This window comes from Ambystoma mexicanum, chromosome 12, assembly GCF_040938575.1.
Source record: "Ambystoma mexicanum isolate Mex_15411 chromosome 12, UKY_AmexF1_1, whole genome shotgun sequence".
Lineage (NCBI taxonomy): Eukaryota > Metazoa > Chordata > Amphibia > Caudata > Ambystomatidae > Ambystoma > Ambystoma mexicanum.
Genome location: NC_090936.1, coordinates 79,817,864 through 79,838,719, shown reverse-complemented (window position 1 = coordinate 79,838,719; position 20,856 = coordinate 79,817,864). Strand labels below are relative to the sequence as shown.

The 20,856-nt window shown below is 52.1% G+C and overlaps 1 protein-coding gene across 4 annotated transcripts in view; it reads left to right on the top strand.

The window, feature by feature from the left end:
* PTPN12 (protein tyrosine phosphatase non-receptor type 12) overlaps positions 1-20,856 on the top strand; it is an 820,244-nt gene that overhangs the window by 520,012 nt on the left and 279,376 nt on the right. For all 4 annotated transcript variants that reach the window (XM_069628049.1, XM_069628047.1, XM_069628048.1 and 1 more), the window contains exon 12: positions 5,213-5,298. In XM_069628049.1, the coding sequence (XP_069484150.1) occupies positions 5,213-5,298 (86 nt within the window). The remainder of the gene's footprint in view (positions 1-5,212; positions 5,299-20,856) is intronic.

Below are 20,856 nucleotides of genomic sequence, written 5' to 3'. Positions count from 1 at the left end.
ATGTTCAAAGCTCTTCAAGCTTTCAAACTACTACTACAGAAATCCGTACTCATACTGACAGACAGCACCACAGCCATGTTCTTCATAAACAAGCAGGGAGTGACACTGTCCAGGGCTGTCCAAACTAGCCTAGAACATTTGGTTAGGAGAAACATGCGTTTTAGAGCCCCTATCGCATCCTGCTCCACGGGAACACAATTCTCTGGCAGACGTCCTAAGCAGAAGCATAGAGCTACCATCAGAACACAATGGTACACACCGTCCTACACATTAAGACGTCCTACACCACGTATTCTCAAACTGGGGTTTCCCAGACATGGATCTCTTTGCGACCAAAGAGTGCCAAGACTATGCATCCAGGTAACCATTTGGTCAGGGAAATGTGTGTACGTAATCCTATCCTCAAACTCCTCCTTAACAGGATAGTCCACAAACTACACCAGGAACAAGTCAACATGATTCAAATAACTCCTATGTCGCACGTCAGACATGGTTTTTTAACCAGTTCAAAATGTCTGTCCTCCATTGAAACTACCGTTCCCCTTCTACATGTCACAGAATTGGGGGACAACACTACATCCAGGCCCTCAAACACTGTGCTGGGCAGCCTGGCTCCAGAGGCCATGGAATTTGCTCAGTTAAATGTACACCATAGATGTACGGACATCTTAAAGGAAGCCTGCAATCCTAACTCGAGGCACTGCTATTTCAACAAATGGGAACGCTTTGTCTTATAGTGCAAAAAAACACAAGTCAAACCTATTGACTGTTGACCTTCTCATTGAGAGTACACTTTTTACTATATCTTTTAGACTGGGTTAGTCTTTAACTAAGTGCACCTAGCAGCAATTTCACCTTAGACCACTTCCCAAAGTAGAATATTGTGGTGGAAAGTGCCCATGGTTAAAGCCTCATGGAAGGGGTCAAAAGTGTAGACCCGCCAATTTCAAATCCAACTCCCGGATGGGACTTGAATATTCTTACAAAGCTCATGGGTGCCCCCTTCGAGCCAATGCATAAAGCCAGTCTTAAACATCTCACTTATAAGCCTATTTTCTTGTCACAATTACATCTATAAGGTGGGTGAGTGAACTACAAGCTCTCTCAGTACACCATCCATTCGTAATAGTTCACAAGAACAAAGTAGTATTCCGTACACATCCACGTTTTTCTTTCAAATTCATGTCCATGTTCCATTTCAGTCAATCTATATAACTTCTTATGCAATACTCCACCTACCACTTGATGTCGGCCTATGCAAAGCATGTGAATCTAAGCCGATGCAAGCATCAGAAATAAGATTACGGTAAGTAACGTATGCCATACAGTCACAGTTGGTTAATACAAGGCATACAATTCACCATTACACCTGAAAGGAAACAGTAAGTTGGGCAATTGAATAACCAGTCCACAGGAATAAAAGTCCTGACTTTGTCCAACCTGAAGTTGAATTGGGCACTGTAGCCTAAAGTTCACTAAGTACCTTTAGGCAATGTGACAGTTTGGACGTGTTCATGTGGGTGTGAAGAATGTTTCAGAAGTCTTTCAATGGGATTTACAGTTAAGTAAAATACTTTTACTAGCTTCTAGAGCACCTTTTTGAACGAACATTAAAGAAGCAATAGAACATAAATTAAAGTTCTTCACAAACTTTATAATGGAGGAGCTGGGGGCACTGGTAAGTATTGAGACTACTCACCACCCATATGCGATAATTATTTTTTTCCCAAAGGACTTGGCAGGTCAAATGAGGGTCGCGGGAGGTAGAATTTCATGCCATTGGATCCAGTAGAAGATGCCCAGGAGCTGTGGGTGCAAGGAATTTTCCGGTCTGCTCCAGGAGATGAATTCAGCCATTTCCAGTTAAGTAATGCAGCAGGCACTGATGCAGGACTCTTCCAGACGGGCGAAGCCTTCCAGAACAGGATACGTCCATACCGAGATGCTGAAACCTGTCAGAAAAGTGACTTGCAGAACTAGCTGGAGACCACAGACGTTCTGGAAATAATGCGAAACGAGGACTCTTCTGGCTGGTCAGTCCACTGGGTGGTTCTGGGACACTTCTGAAGGCGTAGAGACAGCTTGATTTCACCAGTCCGAAAGGTTGACGCACCAGTAAGGGTCTTGTGAGATCAGGTAGTCCATCAGGGCTTCACCGGGACAGCAGCAAGAATGTTTGCCAGGCTCCTTCAGGATTCATCCTCCGGTCTTCTGTGATCTGCGCAGCTACACAGGATACTTGGCTCCTTCTGGTCTGCTGAAATGGATGCAGGACGACTCCTTGTCATAAATTCAGGTGAGTGATCAAAAGCAACCTTCAATAACAAGTACCTACACCACTCATACACACCAGCAGTGGCCCAATCAGGGACCACTGTGGGGCTGTCTTAGGCATGCACACTATACACACTAGACATACTGGCACCAGTATGTGAATTAGGACCAGACAGTCCCAGCCCACTTCCTCAGCCCATACACGCATTGCATGCACTATCCCACAAAAAAAGCAGCTTTCCAAGGTGAATGAATGACCGTAAAAGGGAATTTTTAAACTGGGAAGGCGGGAAGGGCAGAAAACAAAATGTGCAAAGAAAAAGCAGAAAAACTCATGGCACGGCCATCTTGGGACACTAGCCACTGTTCGTAGCTAAACGCAAATGTGCCAACTCAAAATAAAGCAAAAGTGGTAAAAATGTAACTGCTGCCACCAGTTTGTCTTTAGGCATATTTAAAAGTAACCAAAAATCCCTTCAGTGCAAGTGTAGGATGATATAAAAGTATCTGCGTTGCACTGCATTGAAAGATGCTGTGTGCAATATGAAAGTAGCGGGTCACATATCAAAAGACAAAAGGGAAACATAGTTTTGCAGTACTAACAGTCTGAAAGCCTAGTCGCTTTCTCCTTGACAAATGAGCAAAAGGCCAGTGATGTAAAGCTGTAGGCTTAGCTTAGAGGGGATTGTGTCCTCGGACGTATTCCATATCTTTGACATTTATTACAACAGCTGTGCTGCTTCGGAAAGCTTTCGGCATAGGCGTCCTGCGTCGATGACATTGATACGCTCCCTCGAGGACCTCCGAAGGTCGACGTCACTGGATGTTCTATGTAGGATGCACCACGCCCGTAGCCTCAGTTCCGTTTTTTGCCTGCTCCAGGTCCTCGACGCCGTCAAGACCATTGGAGCCTGGAAGGCCTTCGAAGGGACTTGCTCGAGGCTCCGGCTCCGAGGAAGTCGTCGACGCTGAGACCGTTGAAGGACATACTCGGGGCTCCAGCCTCAACGCCGTTGTCGAAGTCGTCGGCGCCTCGGTCGACGTAGAATCCACTCCCATCGGTGCCCTCAACGCCTTTTGATGAGAACTTGCCGGAGGTCCCCCGGAGAGCTGTGGAAGCTCTGAGAAAGGCGCTTAGCAAGTCTGTGCGGCCTGTGTTTGAACCATACTCTGTTCCTCCTCCCAGGGTGGACTTGTTCCAACCCTTGGAGGGTTACCAGTCATTTGGTCGAAAACCAAATGATCGAATGCCATTTGATCGAGAGTCAAATGGTCGAAAAAATGGTCTTTTTTAAAAACATTTTTTTTACAGGGGGGGTTCCCCCCCCAACCCCCTCTTTTTCTATATTAATTTTTTTTTACCAAACAAAACTACAAAAATATATAAATAAACAAATTCTACCATTTTTTTTTTTCCGACCATTTGACTTTCGATCAAATGGTCATTCGATCTTTTATTTTCGACCATTTGACCGGACACCCACTTGGAGTATTTTCTGAGGTAGAGGAAGGGTCTGAGGAAGAGGGGGTGGTACCTCCTGAGGTTCCTGATGACCTGTTGTCTGGTCATAGCCAATTGGAAGACCTTTGTCAATCTTTACATGACGCCACTGGTCTTGATACCTCCCTGGAGGTTGAGTTTGGCATGCCTGAGCCTGGTACGCATGCTGACTCATACAGGCGCCTCATGTCGAGGGTGACGGAGTATCTGGGGTGGTCTACTCCACCTGTGGCTTTTCTGCAGGATGACCTGACAGATCTTGGACCAGGGTCCACCCACTGTGCATCACTCATCGTGCCATCCACAGCACCGACCTGGTATTCCTCCAAGAAAAACCCACTCGCTACCACCCCTCAAGGACACTGATCCGGCACAGCATCTCTCCTAGTTGTTCCACACAACTGCACCAGACTAGACGGATCCTCCTTCTCTGTCCAAGCACTGAACATCTGGAACACTCTGCTGCACATCCGCAACATTGATAATCACTTGGCATTCAGAAAGGCTCTCAAAACCTGGCTCTTCCCTTCCTCCTCTTGAAACATTCTTACTCTCTATACTGTTGATAAGCGCACAAACACTGGTCCAAACCAGACAACACACCTAGCCAAACCTCCATGGATGCCAACCGCATCGGCACTCTTTGCCTTCGCTCCCCCCTCTCCCCTGCTGATCTGTTCTCTGCTGGCAACGTGCACCTGGCCACCCTCTGTCCTCAGGGCCCAGGTACCTGCTCACCTTGCCACCCTCCCGCACTGCTTCCGGGCCACCCCTTGCACTAGGGTCTGTATCTGTCCCCATACAGCCCCCCCTTTTTTTCTTCCTGCACTTATCAGACCTACCCTGTCTGCTGCCTTAAACCTAGCACTTGCAAATTGCTGGCTGCACTATCACTGTTGCCTTTATTTATTTATTGTTATTTATCTGTTTCTCCTCTGCTTCGCACTTTCCACTTCTCCCCCTCTCCCATGCACTTTTCCCCTCCCTCTCTCCCATGCACTTGCGCGATCTCAATGTCACTGGTCCTAGTAACATCGCTGTTTTGTTCTCCCCTGTTCCCTTGCCTTGTCGCGCTCTGAAACACTTGTGTAGGAGCGCGATAGAAATAAAATATCAATATCAAAAGTATGGTGGAAAAGGGAGACATTGGAGTAAGTAAGTTATTCACTATAATGGTCTACTGTACTCATTCTTAAAGCCCCCCTTTGTGCCAAACATGCTTCCCTCCACTCATTTTTGTTGCATAGTTAGCCTATCTGAAACTGGGTGGGGGGAAAAGGTATCTGATGGGCATTGCCAGAGGATAGGGCGAGCATGTGTTGTGCTGCCCCACCCCCAAATGGCCATTTCTTGAAGGGCTTTTGCTGGGCCAAAATGTGCCAGTTCCGTTTTTGCCACTGATCAGAACTTGAACTAGCTTTTTTCTTTTTCTTTTAGGATGATATTTTTTCACAGAAAGTGGTGAACTCGTCAGAAGCTGAGAATACTGACTCTCCCCCACCAAAGCCTCCCCGGATCCGCAGGTGGTAATACTAATGAACTTGTTTCTCCAGGCTTAAAGACCTTAATCTTAATGTTGGCGTTTGGTATGCACAATTGTTTTCCTGTTAGATGTAATGTTTGTATCAAAATTTATGTAGGCTGTTGCATTCAGAATTTATTTTCAGAATTCACATTTATTTTGCATATATAATTCATAAAATGTATACAACACATAAAACAGTATCAACTAAAATACTGGAATGCATATAATATGGGGCGAACCTTATATGTAGTACACTATACCAAAATATTGGTCATTTTAATTAAGAAAAACTTTCCAATGCAATACAGGCTCGGACATCTTGTGCTTGCATAATGTAAAAATAAGCAACATGACCATGTCTAAAATTCAACTGTTAAAAAGGATATCAAAATGCATTTGGATGGCAATTCTTAAAATGTGCATATCATATTCTATAGATGTGGTGGTGCATGTGCAAACATTTGTTTTTAATTTATTCCAAGCCTGTTTACCAGAGTTTAGTGTTTCATTTAAGTTTGCCTTGTCTAATTTAAAACTTTGTTCACTTGATTGGTTTTAGAAGGAATTGTAAAGCCGCCATAGGCTTTCGATTTTTACCTGTTTCCCTCCGTAAAACACACGTATCTAGTATTCATCAAAAATGGGAGATCATACTGCGTGTTCACCAATTTCCTATGGTTTCGCACTAATAGTTAATTATTTGGGGTTTGAAGTAAAGATTTGACGAGCGGTCATAAAAACCTCTCCTGACAATATGTTCATAGCTACTCCTGGGTTATGAGTAGTTATTTAGTATGCCGCAAACCTACATTTCTCATGAGCTGCAAAGTGTAACTTTGTGCCATTTATGTATAATCTATTGTTTTCAATGGTTTCCGGGTGTGTGACATAATGTTCCTTTATGCACATTCACAAAAGCATAGTTCATGTAGCATAGATATGCTTGTATGCCACCAGTTGGTCTGGAAAGTCACAAGTAGCTCTTGGTGCAGGTGTGCAGAATACAATGTGTTAGTGGGAAATGTCCACATTGTGGTAAATATTTCGAGCTTGTGCGCCCTTTTGAGTCTAGGGTTCCAATGTGAACTGGCATGGCTAGTGGAAAATCCCAATTCATGTGAGTTTCAAATAAACAAATACAAGGTAGCCCAGAAAGCACCAGATTTAATGACTGGGCTTACTCTGCCTGCCTCTAGACTGTGAACGATGAGAAGGTTGGCTATCCTATCTGAACAAATATAAAACATGCAAAAGTTACATATTATGTACTATAATGACATATATTTTTTATGTGGAAAAAAGTCCCGATGACCCATAATGATCTAGGGAATTAAGCTTAGGGCGATGAAGTGAGTTATCCTAGTTCAAGCTAATTTGGTAATATAGGAACACTCAGATTAGGATCTAAATCTTCAGATGTCAGTTACCAACTTGACCCTTCACTGCATTGCCCCTGGTCTCTTTATTATTTGCAACAGCGCTTCATGCTTGTCTTGTTTGTGTAAGCATTCCCACATTTGTTTGATAAAGCCGATTAAGATCGGGGAAATGAAAGATCTTTTTCCTAGATGTATGAAAATGGGGAAGGAAGGATAGCTCAGGGGCAACGCACTCATCTTGGAAGCATGACGTGGACACAGGTTCGATCCCTGGGCCTGCGCATAGAATCCTTTGGGTATTAAGCAAGTTTATAAATAACCAATTACAAGGTGATTAAAATTGGTGGCAATATTTCACCAAAATATTCACCCCTTAATTACCTCACAAAGTTGGCAAAAGATCCCCAACCCTTTTTAGTGTCAGTGTAAGCTTTTTAATCAATCTGTATTGGATACCTGCGACAGAAGCATTTGAAGTTACCTGGAGAATGAGTATACTTGCTCAGTGATCCCCGTACGTCACCCAATTGTGCAATCGGGAAAACCAGTTCACAGGTGTAATACCCTAACTTTGAGTCCAATCCTTAAATTGAATAGGGCCTTGTGCCCTAAAGTCACAAAGTTCCTTTAGGAGAGGGGACAAAGTTAGAAGTTGTTCTTGTAGTGGTGAAACCTTTTCCAGAAAACACTCTGATTTTACAAGAAAGTAAGGTAATTTTTCTATCTCTTAGCACAGCTTTTGAAACAAACATTTAAAAAGTGATTGAATGGAATAACCAAACTTTATTATAGGGGAGACAGGGGCACCTGTAACTATTTCTTTTACTAGTCACCCTTGCTCTGATTTTCCCAAATGACTTGGCAGTTCAACTGGGAGTCGCTCGGGGTAGGTTTTCCTTCCCTTGAATCAGTAAAAGATTCCTAGGAGCTGCAAGTAAAAGGAAGATTCTGGTCAGGCCCAGGAGCGGTTTGCAACCCTTTTTGACGAAGACTGGCATTGTGCACTGATGTAGGCCTCTTCAAGACACCCTAACTAACGCAGAGGAGTTGGTTCCAGCAACAGTCAACGCACATGGGCGGCAGACAGCGGGCATATCTCCAGTTGTAAACGAAGACTGCCTTCCAGGACAGAATCCCTTGATGTTGGAAAGCTGTTACTTGGTGGGAAGGAGACTTGGACTGGCTGGCAGCCACTGAAGTTCCAGACCAAAACGTGACAAGGCGACTCTTTTGCCATGGTAGCCCAATTCAGAGCTAGTTGGTCCACCCTGTGGTCCATGGACGAACCCTAAGGCTCAAATCTGCAGGAGTGCAAGAAGACGTTGACACTGGTTGGTCCCACTAGTCCAAGGGTCAAAGCACCGACGAGGGCCTTCTTAGATCAGGTAGTCCAGCAGCGCTTCACCGGAACAGTTGCAGGAAAGGTCACCCGGCCACTTCAGGAGTCATCCACGGATCTTCAGTCTGCTGCACGGCTACACAGAATACTTTGCTCCCCCAGTTTGTCTGGTCCAACTCGAGGTCAGGATTCTCCATCTTCATCCCAGCAGGGGCTGCCATCATCCCTCATATTCCAGAATCCCCCCCACCCCCCGAATGGTGCCCAAGTATTATTTCTCAGTGCAGTTCTGATTCAACCTATAAAATCAAACCCAACATCCTGAAAAAAATTAAACGCAACCATTCCCTTTAAAATAAAGTGAAGACGGCCCACCAGAGGGCGCACGGATGATGATCGCCTCTGTGTGAGCTCTCAACCCAGGGGCACCAAAAGTGACCTGAGCCCCCACTTTTGCCCCTCCTCCCCCTGTGCCCAACAACAGCAGTTTGAGCCATCGGAAGTGTCCCCCACCCCCACGAGCGAAAACCCGACAAATCAGAACTCAGTCCAGGAAAAAAGTCGGTCGGAACCTGCCTCCCCCTCACCCATGAGGACACCAGCTGGAAAGGAGGCCGGTTCACACGTGGCCCGCGGCACCCGACCCCTCCCTCTGCTCTCCCTGCAGGGGACCCGCGCCACGCTGTAACTCCTGGGGAAAGCTGCGGACACCCAACCACCTGGTGTACTTCTGGGGCCGGAGGACCCCCCTATCCCCCCTGCCCCTCGCCGCCAGGCGTCCCCGTGTGCACACTCTACGCAGCTGCCTCCACATCTCCAGACACCGGCTCCGCGACAGACAGAATCAATCTGCGGAGGTGAGTGCCCACCCCCCCTGAAGTGCTCCGAGGCACCTCGCCTCGACTGGGGCCCATTTCTCCAGCATGGGGTCTGGCATGGATTCACATGCTCATGAATATTCCCCGTCGTCAGGCTGGGAATCCTCGGTAAAGAAAAAACCAGTATCAGTTTCGTTTCTGATCTGTCTTTCGTAGCAATAACCAATCACTGGTCTCTGCGTCATACTGACCACAGCCAATGACTGCCCTCTACCTAAGCACCGCCTCTGGCAGCCATCTTCAGATTTTTACCGCACGTTCATGTGTTGGGATCCTCGTGCTATTGCTCTCGAGCGTTAGTGCTATTTTTTCGCGCTTTTTTCACAAAAACTTTGATTCTTCGGTCAAAGAGCCTCAAGCTCCACCGATACTACATCCGATCTACGGGGACCCGTGTCGGATTCATCTGTGCCCCTCAAGGGTGAAGATTTCGTCGAGCTACGCTTCGGAGGACTCCAGAAGCTTCTCAGGCCCGGTCTCGGAGATGGCCCAGGAGAAGGGAAGCTCGACGCCCGGAAAGCTGTTCAGGGTCTGCCCTGGATGCCAGCTGCAGAACGTCTTTAAGGAGGACGAACACTCTTTCTGCCTTTACTGCCTTCATGAGGACAAAACGCACGTGGAGAAGGACTGTGCGTTTTGCGGCGACATGTCGGAACGGACCATGAAGGACCGTCATCAACGTCTCGCCAACTGGCTGCAGGGTAAGAGCCCGTCTGGCGAGAAGAAGAAGAAATCCGAGCGGTCTTCTAAGACCTTTGAGGGCGCCCCGGCGACGGGGGCCCAACATAAGGCCAAGCACCGCGAGTCCGCTGGCACCGGGAGCGCCGAACGGTCGGGCTCTACGGGCGCCAGGCAGGGCGCACCCTCCCCGGCACCATCAACCACGAGCCAACGCTCTGGGTCGGGTAAGAGGAAGGCCGAGCACCCGGCGAAGCTCCTGGAGAGACCCCGGTCGAGCTCGAAGGCAGAGGAGGAGCGTGGCAGTGCCCCCTCCCTCAAGGACAAGGCGGTGAGCGCACCTAGGGTGGTGAAGGCCTTGATCCATCCGACCAAGCCCTCTATCGAAACGGTCGCGGCGGCCCTGGCCCAGCCTGTGGAGGCTACTCCAGTGGTGGCGACCTCAGGGCCCAGAATCTCCCTGCCTCCTCGGAGGGAGTCTTCTTTTATGCCCATCGATAGGACCCCCGTGAAAACCTCCGTGGAGAAGAAGGGGGGGCAGGGCGTCGTCGTAGATTCGGCCTCAACCTCAGAAGAAGAGCTGGTCGAGGTCTTAAGCCACGGCCTAGGCGTGGAACAAGACCAGCCCGTCGGAATGGGTGCCGACGCAGGCGACGACGACGACATCGTCGAGGATGCCGACGGGGCCCCTGCTCGCCCGTCGGATTCCCCTCTGCCAGCGCCGCGAGACAACTCGGCGGCCATTTTGTTGGCCATACAGTCCTTATGCACTGAGATAAGGACGAGGCTACCGTTACCGACGGAGGAACCTCTCCCGTCGGGGGATCCAGAACCGGGACCTTCTGGTGTTCCCCCTGCCAAGAAAAGAAGGATCCATCCTCCACCTCCTTTTCAACCGTCGCGCCCCGTCCAGCCCTCCTCCCCGTCCACCCGAGGGGATGATACGGGGACTGACACGGCAGCGACGGGTACGGACGACGAGGCATACGACGAGGATTTTCCGTCGTCGCCCCCCCCCCAGGGCTTCTCCGCCCGACGAGATCGGATCCTTCCATTCCATGATCTCCAGGGCTTCCGAGCTTTTTCAACTCTGCCCCGAGGAGAAGAAAAAGGAAGGCTTCCTTTATCAGCGGCGCGAGGCCAAGAGGAAGACGGTCCTCGCAGTGCCTCTGTTGGACGACATTTGGGATGAGGGTCTTTCCCTCCTCAAGAACCCTTCCACGACGCCAGCTAGAAGAGACCGGTACGAGAAGAAGTACCGGGTCCCGGACACGGCCCCCCTATGCCTCCGGGCGCAGCCTACCCCGGACTCCGTCGTCTCCGCGGCGGCCAGGAAGAAAGCGGGGGGGGGTGCGGCCTCCACATCGACTTCCCCGCCGGACGGCGAGGGAAAGAAATTGGATGCTATGGGACGTAGAGTCATCTCGTCGGCAGCGACGACGATTAAAGCGGCCAACGCCTTGGCTATCGTGGCCCGCTACGACAGGGAGCTCTGGTACAAGATGGCTCCCCTGCTGGATTTTCTGCCGGACGACAAGAGGGCTGAGGCCCTTGAGATCCTCCAGGAAGGTGAAGTGGCTTCGGACCACGCCATCACCGTGGCGACGGACATCGCCGACGCGGGGTTCCGCCAGCTAGGCAACGGCGTTTGCCTTCGACGTCGTGGATGGCTCAAAGCTACGGATTTTCGGCAGGACGTCCAGACCAGAGTCCTGGACATGCCCTTCGACGGGAACAACCTGTTTGGGAAGACGGTGGACGATTCCCTCCAGGCCATCAAGGCGGATACTGAGACGGCCCGGGCCCTGGGAGTCCTGCAGCAACGACGGACGCCCTTTCGGAGCGGCGGAGGCAAGGGCGCCTCCAAAGGTTCCGGTGGCGGTTTCGCTTCCTACCGTCAAGCGGCCCGCTCGTCGTCGCAAGAGGCCTACAGAGGACGAGGCAAGTCTAGCGGACCCCGCCGTCGTCGCCAAGGAGGTCAAGGCGGCAAGGCCGCGTCCAAGCAGGATTGAACCGGCCGTGGGGTCGGGCCCCCACCGAAGCACCCCGGTGGGAGGCCGGCTGGCGGGCTTCGTCAGCGTGTGGGAGTCCATCTCCACCGACCGTTGGGTGCTGGATGCCCTGGCCCGGGGCCACGCGCTCGAGTTTCAAAGAAGGTGCCCGCGCGTCCCCCCCGTGGCCAGGAGAGAACTTCACGTCCCTCAACTTCTCCTGGAGGTAAAGGCGATGCTCAGAAAGGGCGCCATCGAACTCGTCCCAAAGAGGCTTCGGGGCTCCGGAGTCTACTCGCGATACTTCCTCGTGAAGAAGAAGACGGGAGGATGGCGCCCCATCCTAGACCTGCGACGGCTGAACAAGTTCATCAAGGCGCAGAAGTTCAGGATGGTCACCTTACAGCACGTCCTGGGTCAACTGGAGGAAGGAGACTTCCTGTCGTCGTTGGATTTGGAGGATGCCTACTTCCACATTCCAATCCTAAAGGGGCACCGAAAATTCCTCAGGTTCGTGGTCCAAGGGCGGCATTACCAGTTCAAAGCCCTTCCCTTCGGACTGCGGTCGGCACCCAGGGTATTCACCAAGTGCCTCGCACCGGTGGCGGCGCAGCTGCGCCGCGAGGGGATTCACGTCTACCCCTACCTGGACGACTGGCTCATCCGCGCCAAGACGAAGGAGCTCGCCGTGGTCCACACGGCAAGGACCGTCCAACTCCTCACGGACCTGGGATTCTCCGTGAACTACACCAAATCCCACCTGGTGCCCGCGCAAGTCGCACTGTTTCTGGGAGCGAGGCTCGACACAGTGTCCCTTCTGGCCTCCCCGTCGGAGGAGAGGACCAGGACCATCTTGGGCAAGGTGCAACGGATGCTGGTGGCCGACGCGGCCAAAGTGAGATCCATCAAGTCCCTCCTCGGGATGATGTCTTCCTGCATCTACCTCATTCCCATGTGCAGGCTCCGGATGCGCCCGTTGCAAGAATTCCTGGATGCGCGCTGGATCCAGACGACGGGCAGCTTCGAGGAAAGGATCAAGCTCGACGAGAGTTTCCGGCGAGCGATACGGTGGTGGGGCACCCGCGCGCATCTGACGGCGGGCATGGACTTCCAGACCCCAGCCCACCAGGAGACTGTGACCACGGATGCCTCCCTGGAAGGGTGGGGAGCGCACACCGAAAATCTGCACGCGAGGGGACTCTGGCTCCCGACGGAGAAGTCCCTGCATATCAACGTCCTGGAGCTCCGTGCAGTGTTTTGGGCCCTCAGGTCCTTCCTTCCGTCCCTGAAGGGCAAGGTGGTGAGGATCTTCACCGACAACACCACCACCATGTTTTACATCAGGAAACAGGGCGGAACCAGGTCCCCAGCGCTGTCCAAGGAGGCGCAGGACCTGTGGCATTGGGCCGTCGCCCAAGGGATTTTTCTGGTGCCGTTTCATCTGGCAGGGATAAAAAACACCATCGCCGACTCACTCAGCAGGGAGCTGCGCTCGTGCCACGAGTGGGAACTACGGCAGGATCTAGTGGATCGCCTCTTCCGACGGTGGGGCACACCCCAGATCGACCTGTTCGCGACGGCGACGAACACCAAGTGCCGGAGGTTCGCCAGCAGGTTTCCCCAGACGAGGAGCATGGGCGATGCTTTCTCGTTCCCCTGGGAGGGCCTGTTCCTCTACGCGTTCCCTCCCTTGCCTCTGCTAATCCGGCTCGTCAACCAGCTCAAGAGGTCACGGTGCAGGATGATCCTCGTCGCACCTGCGTGGCCGAGGCAGATATGGTTCCCGGACCTTCTGGACTTGTCAGCGTCCCCGCCGATCAAGCTGCCGGCGGACGCAGACCTACTCTCCAGGGAAGGAGGCGCCATCCTCCACCACGACCCGAAGTCGCTGAACTTGCAGGCCTGGCTCCTGCAGCGCTAGAGTTTGGAGGATACGACATACCGGCCGATTGCAGAGAGGTTCTTGCAAAGGCCAGGGCGTCCTCGACTCTTAAATGCTACGGACACAAATGGAAGAGGTTCTCTGTCTGGTGCCACGCACAGAAGATTAACCCTCTACGGATTACGGCTCCCCAAGTACTGCCGTACCTGCTGACGCTGGCCAAAGCTGGACTGGCACACGCGTCCATCAAGATTCATCTTGCTGCGATCTCCCGATACACCAGAACCACGGGGCGGACGTCCTTGTGGTCTCATCGTCTGGTGAAAGAGTTCATGAAGGGACTATTCAGATCGTTCCCGCCGGTGAAGGCTCCGGCCCCGGCGTGGGAGCTCAACGTGGTGCTGACCAAGCTCATGGGACCTCCGTTCGAGCCTCTGCACTCGGCCCCGTTGAAGTTTCTATCGTGGAAGACAGCTTTTCTCGTGGCCATCACCTCCGCACGACGAGTGGGTGAGATCCAGGCCCTTTCCTGCAAGGCCCCGTACTTGACTTTCCACGACACGAGGGTAGTGCTCAGGACGCACCCCTCCTTCATGCCCAAGGTACCGTCGGACTTCCATCTCAACGAACCCTTGGTGTTACCTGTGTTCTTCCCGTCGCCTTCGTCGCTGGCTGAGAGGACTTTGCACTCGCTGGATGTAGCTAGAGCGCTGAAGTTCTACGTGGATCGCACGAAGGGTTTTCGGAAGACGTCACAACTCTTTGTGAACTTTGGACCTGTCAATCAGGGGAAGGCTCTCTCGAAGGCTTCCATCTCCAGATGGCTCTCCGGCTGTATCATGTACTGTCACCGGTTGGCAAACCGACCGCTGCCTGGCCGTCCGAGAGCCCATTCCACCAGAGCGATCGCAGCTACCACGGCGTTCCTATCTGGTGTGCCCCTGCTGGACATATGCAGGGCTGCTACGTGGAGGTCGACGCACACCTTCACGAAATTCTACTGCGTCGACCGGGATTCCAGGGAGGAGTCCAGGGTCGGCCAAGCAGTGCTGCGCAACCTGTTCGCCTGAGGTGAGCCTGGTGAGGAGGTAAGATGCTTAATGTTGAGTTGATGTGATGCTTAATGTTGAGCCTTTGCCACCTCCCGTGGTTGTGCATGTGTGTACTGCTATGTATTCTTTATTCATGAGCATGTGAATCCATGCCAGACCCCATGCTGGAGAAGGAACAAGTTACTTACCTGTAACTGTTGTTCTCCAGCATGGGTCTGGCATGGATTCACATGCGAACCCTCCCGCCTACCCCTCTGCGGCTCTTCACTTGGTCATACTGCCACTTCACGTGCTTCCAAATCTGAAGATGGCTGCCAGAGGCGGTGCTTAGGTAGAGGGCAGTCATTGGCTGTGGTCAGTATGACGCAGAGACCAGTGATTGGTTATTGCTACGAAAGACAGATCAGAAACGAAACTGATACTGGTTTTTTCTTTACCGAGGATTCCCAGCCTGACGACGGGGAATATTCATGAGCATGTGAATCCATGCCAGACCCATGCTGGAGAACAACAGTTACAGGTAAGTAACTTGTTCCTTCTCCTCCCCGGAACGTGCCCCGCCCGGGGCCTGGACTTGAACAGCCGAGAGGGAGGTGCCAAAGTGACCCCCGCCTCCCCCCCGCTCTCACTGAGGACCTGGCAAAGCCTCAATCAAAGGCGGTGCACAAGCCCACGGGGGCCTCACATCGGCCGCCTAGCCCCCCACCGCGAGGACTCGCGAATGAGCCGCCCATGCGCCTGATCCCCCGGCATCCCCTTTCTGACACCCCCAGGGGACCCCATCAACCAGAGTGCTAGGGCCCAGCAGGAGGCGGCCCTAATCTCTGAACGGAGCCGCTGGCCCAGCGCATTGCATACACCGGCTGCGACGTTGGTTCCCGCTCTTCACAGCACCAACCCCAATGGGCCATAAAGTCACCCCTGCCTCCCAGCTGCGGGGATCCCACACAGCAACCAAAGTGCCTCTTACGTCCCAGCCTCCACTGCTTCTAACCAGACCTACCCACGCAGTCCCTTCGGACTCCACCACCCGAGGCCTCTCCTCACACGGCAGCAAATTCGACTGTGCATTGAGGCTAAGCAGAGGGTTGGGCCCCCATTCCTGGGGCGTGTGCCCTCCTCTGGCAAGGCCCCAGCCCACTACCTGATCAGGACACGGATAAGTGGCCCAGTAACAGAGCAGCGGAATACCTGGAGGGATTCACCCCCCCACCTCGCCTGCACCCAAGACCCTCTCCTTGGGGCTTCGCCCCACATACTCTCCCCGGATCCCCACTACAGGCCGGCATCGATACTCCGGCCCCCCTGACACGACATTGGACCCACCGAAGGAAATTGACCGGAACGGAGGGTAGAGCCCCTGGAGACAGGGCGTGTGCCTCCTCCCACCAAAGAGCCCCTGCTCCGAGGGTCGTCACCCCGGTGCCCCCAACGCTGCCTACGTGCCTCTCAACACACCAGGACCGAGGGTAGGGCCCCCGATCCAGTGTGGCGTGTGCCTCCTCGCATGCAAGTGCCACATGAACATTTCAAGTAAGCTTGCCAAATACGCCTACACCCCGCTGCCACAGGCTCCCGACCCAAGGCCAATAATGTCACTAGAAGCCTCAAACGGGTGCAGCTGCTACCAAGGGAGACATTGCCGCCCTCATAAGTGAAATTCGGAACATGGGTGCCAACCTTGGCGGAAAAATGGATAAGATGACCCAGAGGGTAGACAACATCGAGGAGCGACTAGAGGGAGTCGAGAACAACCAGGCCTCAATCGACACCCTAGAAGCCCAAATGGAGCTTAGAATACGAAGTATAGAGAAGGACGAGATTCGCCTTAAGAGAGATGATTTGGAAAATGGAGAGAGAAGGAATAACCTATGTTTTTTGGGAATTCCGGAGAGAGAAGGGGAGACGGAGGAAGACCTCAAACGATACACGAAATCGTCAAAATCCTGACGGCGGATGAGGACATGGATGAACTCAAGACCGAGGGAATTCACAGAGCTGGCGGCCCCCCAGGTGGCCGGAGATCGGTCCTCGCCAGATTCCACAGATATCAGGACAGAACAAGGATACTTGCTAAAGCCAGGTCCGGAGGCACCCTTACCCTTGGAGGGGCCTAGATTACCATTTTCCAGGATCTTTCATCGCTGACACTGGCCCTACGCCGCCTCTGTAGTCCTCTCACGAGATGGCTAAAAGATCAAAGCACGAGATACAGATGGGGATACCCCTTCTCCCTCGCGTTTGAACATGGGAGCAGGAAGAGTCTACTCCGCTCTGAAGAAGAAATCTGAGAATGCATCGCCGACCTCCTCGGATCGACCTCGGGGGAGGGAACTCAGGATATCCCTGCACAGGACAGATCAGGATGGGAACTTTGGGGCCCGAGAAGGAAACGAGTAAAGGATCCAGAAAGTACAGGCGGCCCAACAACACACCAGACAACAGCAAATGACATTGTGCGCCCAAGCTCTATATCCCGGCCATCTTTGCTTCCAAGGTCCCTGCAGGGGACCTACCTACATCCCGGATCACGGCACTCCTGTATCACTGATTCCATCATATGACACGTGAACTGCTTGAACCGCAAATGCGAACTGCCGAGGAATGAAGACTCCGGAAACCACATGTATCATTTCTGAGGCTTGTAGAATCTGCTTGGATGACATGCTGGGCGTCGACACAGGGCGTGCCAGTAATACTATCCTGAGTGTGACGTCCACTGTACCCATGATCCCTCAAGCGTGTAGGGCCCTCAGATTGTTTTTTTCCGCCATACTGGTCGGAAGCATTTCGCAGAGTTCCCTAGCCTTAGCCATACTTTTGCAAAATATTGTTATTTTCCCCATTCTCCACCCCAACGTCGAGTCACCGACCTTCCACACTCGACGCCGGCCTGGAGAAGAAATCGACCGTCGACAGCTGCACGGCGGATTTTGGCCTCGGAAGGCCTCTGGCCTCGGCCCGGGCCTAGGAAGGCCTCTGGCCTCGGCTCAAGTAGGGAGAGTGGGGGGTGGACATACTCTACACTGTTTTGGTATATGGGTACATTCTTATATATGCCTACACTTTTACAAGCCCGCTGCCAAAAGGTACATATGGAGGGTACCCCTTTCCAATTCTGCCCCAAGTGCAACCGCAAGTCCCCTTGGGTTGACGGGCACGCCACGTGCAATCCCTGCTTGCCGAGGGACCACCCCGAGGCGAACTGCAGAGCGTGTAGTAGGTTTAAACTGAAAACACTTAAGGACCGTTCGATCATGCGTTGGGCCCACCACGCCAGGCGTCAGGAGAGCGCCTTCAGCGATGGCAGCGACGCCGTAGTTTCAGACGGCGAGGGCAACGTGGTGTCAAGAGACAGCCGAGCGCAAGTTCCCGACCTCGGAAGGTCGTCCGGCAGGGCGGCTATGGGGAAGACCCCCAGCGACACAAGCACTACCCACAGCACTTCCACAAAGCACATGAAGTCCAACTGAGACTCGACACGCACGTTGAGTTCTCGGAAAGAGGCACATAGAGAACGGTCCGAATCTGTGTCCTCTGGGCGTTCTCGATTTAGATCGCCGCATGACTCCAGGCAATCATCCACTGTTGCCAAGAGTGCCTCGCTCCCCAAGCTAACAGAAGTTCGATCGTCGGAAGACGAAGACTAATTCCATCCCCAGACCGCACTCCAGGAGTCGGCGCCCGCAGACCGCGTAATGGCGGCTCCCGAGTCCCTACCTCCACGTTCTAAGGATAGGGACACTACCCCTGAACCTTGACGACGGGCGTCGGAAGGCTCCGGAGGGGCGAAAAAGCAGGGGAAACTCTTCCGCCCACGGGGAGGAGGGAAAAAAACGAAAGAAGCAGTCTCAGCCTCCTCACACACACACCTCAAAAACTTTCCACTCCACATAAACGGACAGACAAGTCCCAGTCTTCTGTTATCCCAAGGACCCCTGCTAAAACCAGTAAGTCTAGTCAGGATAAGGCGGAGAAAGTCCCAGAAAGGGTCATTCCCAGTTCTAGAGAATGGGCTAGTGATGACATAGACTGGGTTATGTCAAGGATGTCATCATTGGCAGATTTTTACGCAAAAAACCCTGAACACTTTCTCTCCTATACTCCCGACGGGTCAGCACCCTCAGGCTCTAAGGATCCAATACCTCCAAGTAAGAAGTCCCGGTTTGAAGCCCCAACACGGTCTTCGGACCCCTTCTATATACAGCCCTACTCTCAATATCAAGGGGATACATCCTTTTGTGATTTGGCCATGTTGGAAGAGCAAACTGGTACGGGCTACTATGGGGATGATGAGGACCAACAAGAGGAAGAGGAAGACCCTGAGACCTACAGAGTAGATTTCCCCGGTAGAGCAAGAACCCCCGATTACCAACTCCCCTGTCAACATTCAACCTCTCCTGAATGAAGTTCTGTCCTGAGCGGCAGAACAGTTCCACATTGACACCCAGGGTGCTCAAGAGGAGAGGGAGTTCGCCGAAGTTAGTGGGAGAAAGAAGGCCTGTTGCTCAGGCCATCCCTATCCTTAAGTCTATTCAGAGAAGAATAGACCCTTCACTTTTAAATCCTAACCTCACCAGAGCAGTGAACCTCCCGGATTGAGAAACTTTTCTGGGCAGCCCAATCAGACCCTCTGTATATAAGGGGACATCTGAAACCGGACTTCCTGGTTGTTACAAACACCCGTAAGAGGGCTGGAACACCCTTGTCATCGTCCGAAGCTCCTCCCGACAAGGAGAGCAAGAAACTGTATGGTTTGGGCAGGAAAGTAGCCTCCACTTCCGCCTACCAGGCATGGATTGCCAACTCCACCACCCTGTTGGCCAGCTACAACTGCCATCAGTGTGAAGAAGTAGCAGCACTCATAGACTCCGCCCCAGAACCCTTAAAGAGCCAGTTGGCACGAGTTGCGGAGGAGGGAAGAGCCGTGTCCGGTTGCATTTTAAAAGCAACCTTTTATGCCACGGATAGCGCCGGCAGATTGATAGCAGAAGGAACTGTTATCAAGAGACACGCTTGGTTTCGGCAGTCTGGATTCAAGGCTAAAACCCAAGCATCATTGTTAGATAAACTGGTGGAGCTGGATCTGTTTGGTAAGGTGGTCGAGGACGCGCTGAAAAATGCCATGGACGAGTATGAGACACTCAAATCCCTAGGCCAACTAACCAATAAACCCCCTAATCAGAGAGGGATTGGTAATTTTCGTTGCCCACGCGGCCAAAATTCCCAGAGGATCGAACTATCCCCAGGGGCAGGGTACACCGTGGAACAATAACCAACAGTCTACCCAGGGTTACGGCAGGGGTAATAAAAGAGGATGTGGTAAAGGTAGAGGCAGTTCCAGTAAAGGAGGCAGCATGCCTCCACCAAAAATGTGACGCTCCGTTCACGGTCCCTTCTCACGCAACCCCAGTAGGGGGGACGCATTTCCAACTTCACCCAAGCTTGGGAAGGGATCACATCAGACAGATGGGTGCTGTCCACAGTATCCGCAGGGTACTGCATAGAACTGCTAGAGCGTCCCCGGACCATCTTCCACGACAAAGAATACATTCTTTGGAACACCAGAAGATCCTCCTCGAGGAGATTGTCAATCTGCTAGCAAAGGACGCGAGAGAACTTGTCCCGGGACACCAGGTAAACAAGGGTATTTATTCAACTTACTTCCTTGTGCCAAAAAAAGATTTGACAATGCGCCCAGTTTTGGACTTACGGCCTGCAAACAATTATGTCAAGCCCCACAAATTTTGCATGACTACTCTCCAAGAGGTAATCCCCCTCCTAAAAAAGGGGGATTACATGGCAACATTGGACATGAAAGATGCCTATTTTCATATTTCCATATTTCTATGTTCCCAGCGCACAGAGTACTTGCGCTTCAAGGTGGACACTCGGCACTACCAGTTCAAGGTACTGCCCTTCGGGATAGCTTCGGCTCCAAGGGTATTCACCAAGGTACTGGCGGTGGCGGCAGCACACCTACGCAGAGAGGCAATCTTGGTGTACCCTTACCTGGACGACTGGCTCATCACGGGGGAGACCCCAGTAATTTGCAGAACAAACATTCAAAGGACAATCAACCTCCCCTTCGAATTGGGTTTCTCAATAAACGAGAAAGTCAAGTCTGGTGCCAAGCACCTCCAAAAAGTTCCTAGGAGCTATTCTAGACACTCAAGAGGGGTTGACCTTTCCTTCTGAGGAAAGAATTCAGAATATACTGCTGCAAATTCTGCAATATCAGTCCGGTTGCCAGATAACGGTACGCAAAGCAATGTGGTTGCTGGGCATGATGGCGTTATGCATTTACCTGGTCCCCCACGTGCGCCTGCGCATGCGTCCCATGCAGGAATGGTTGGC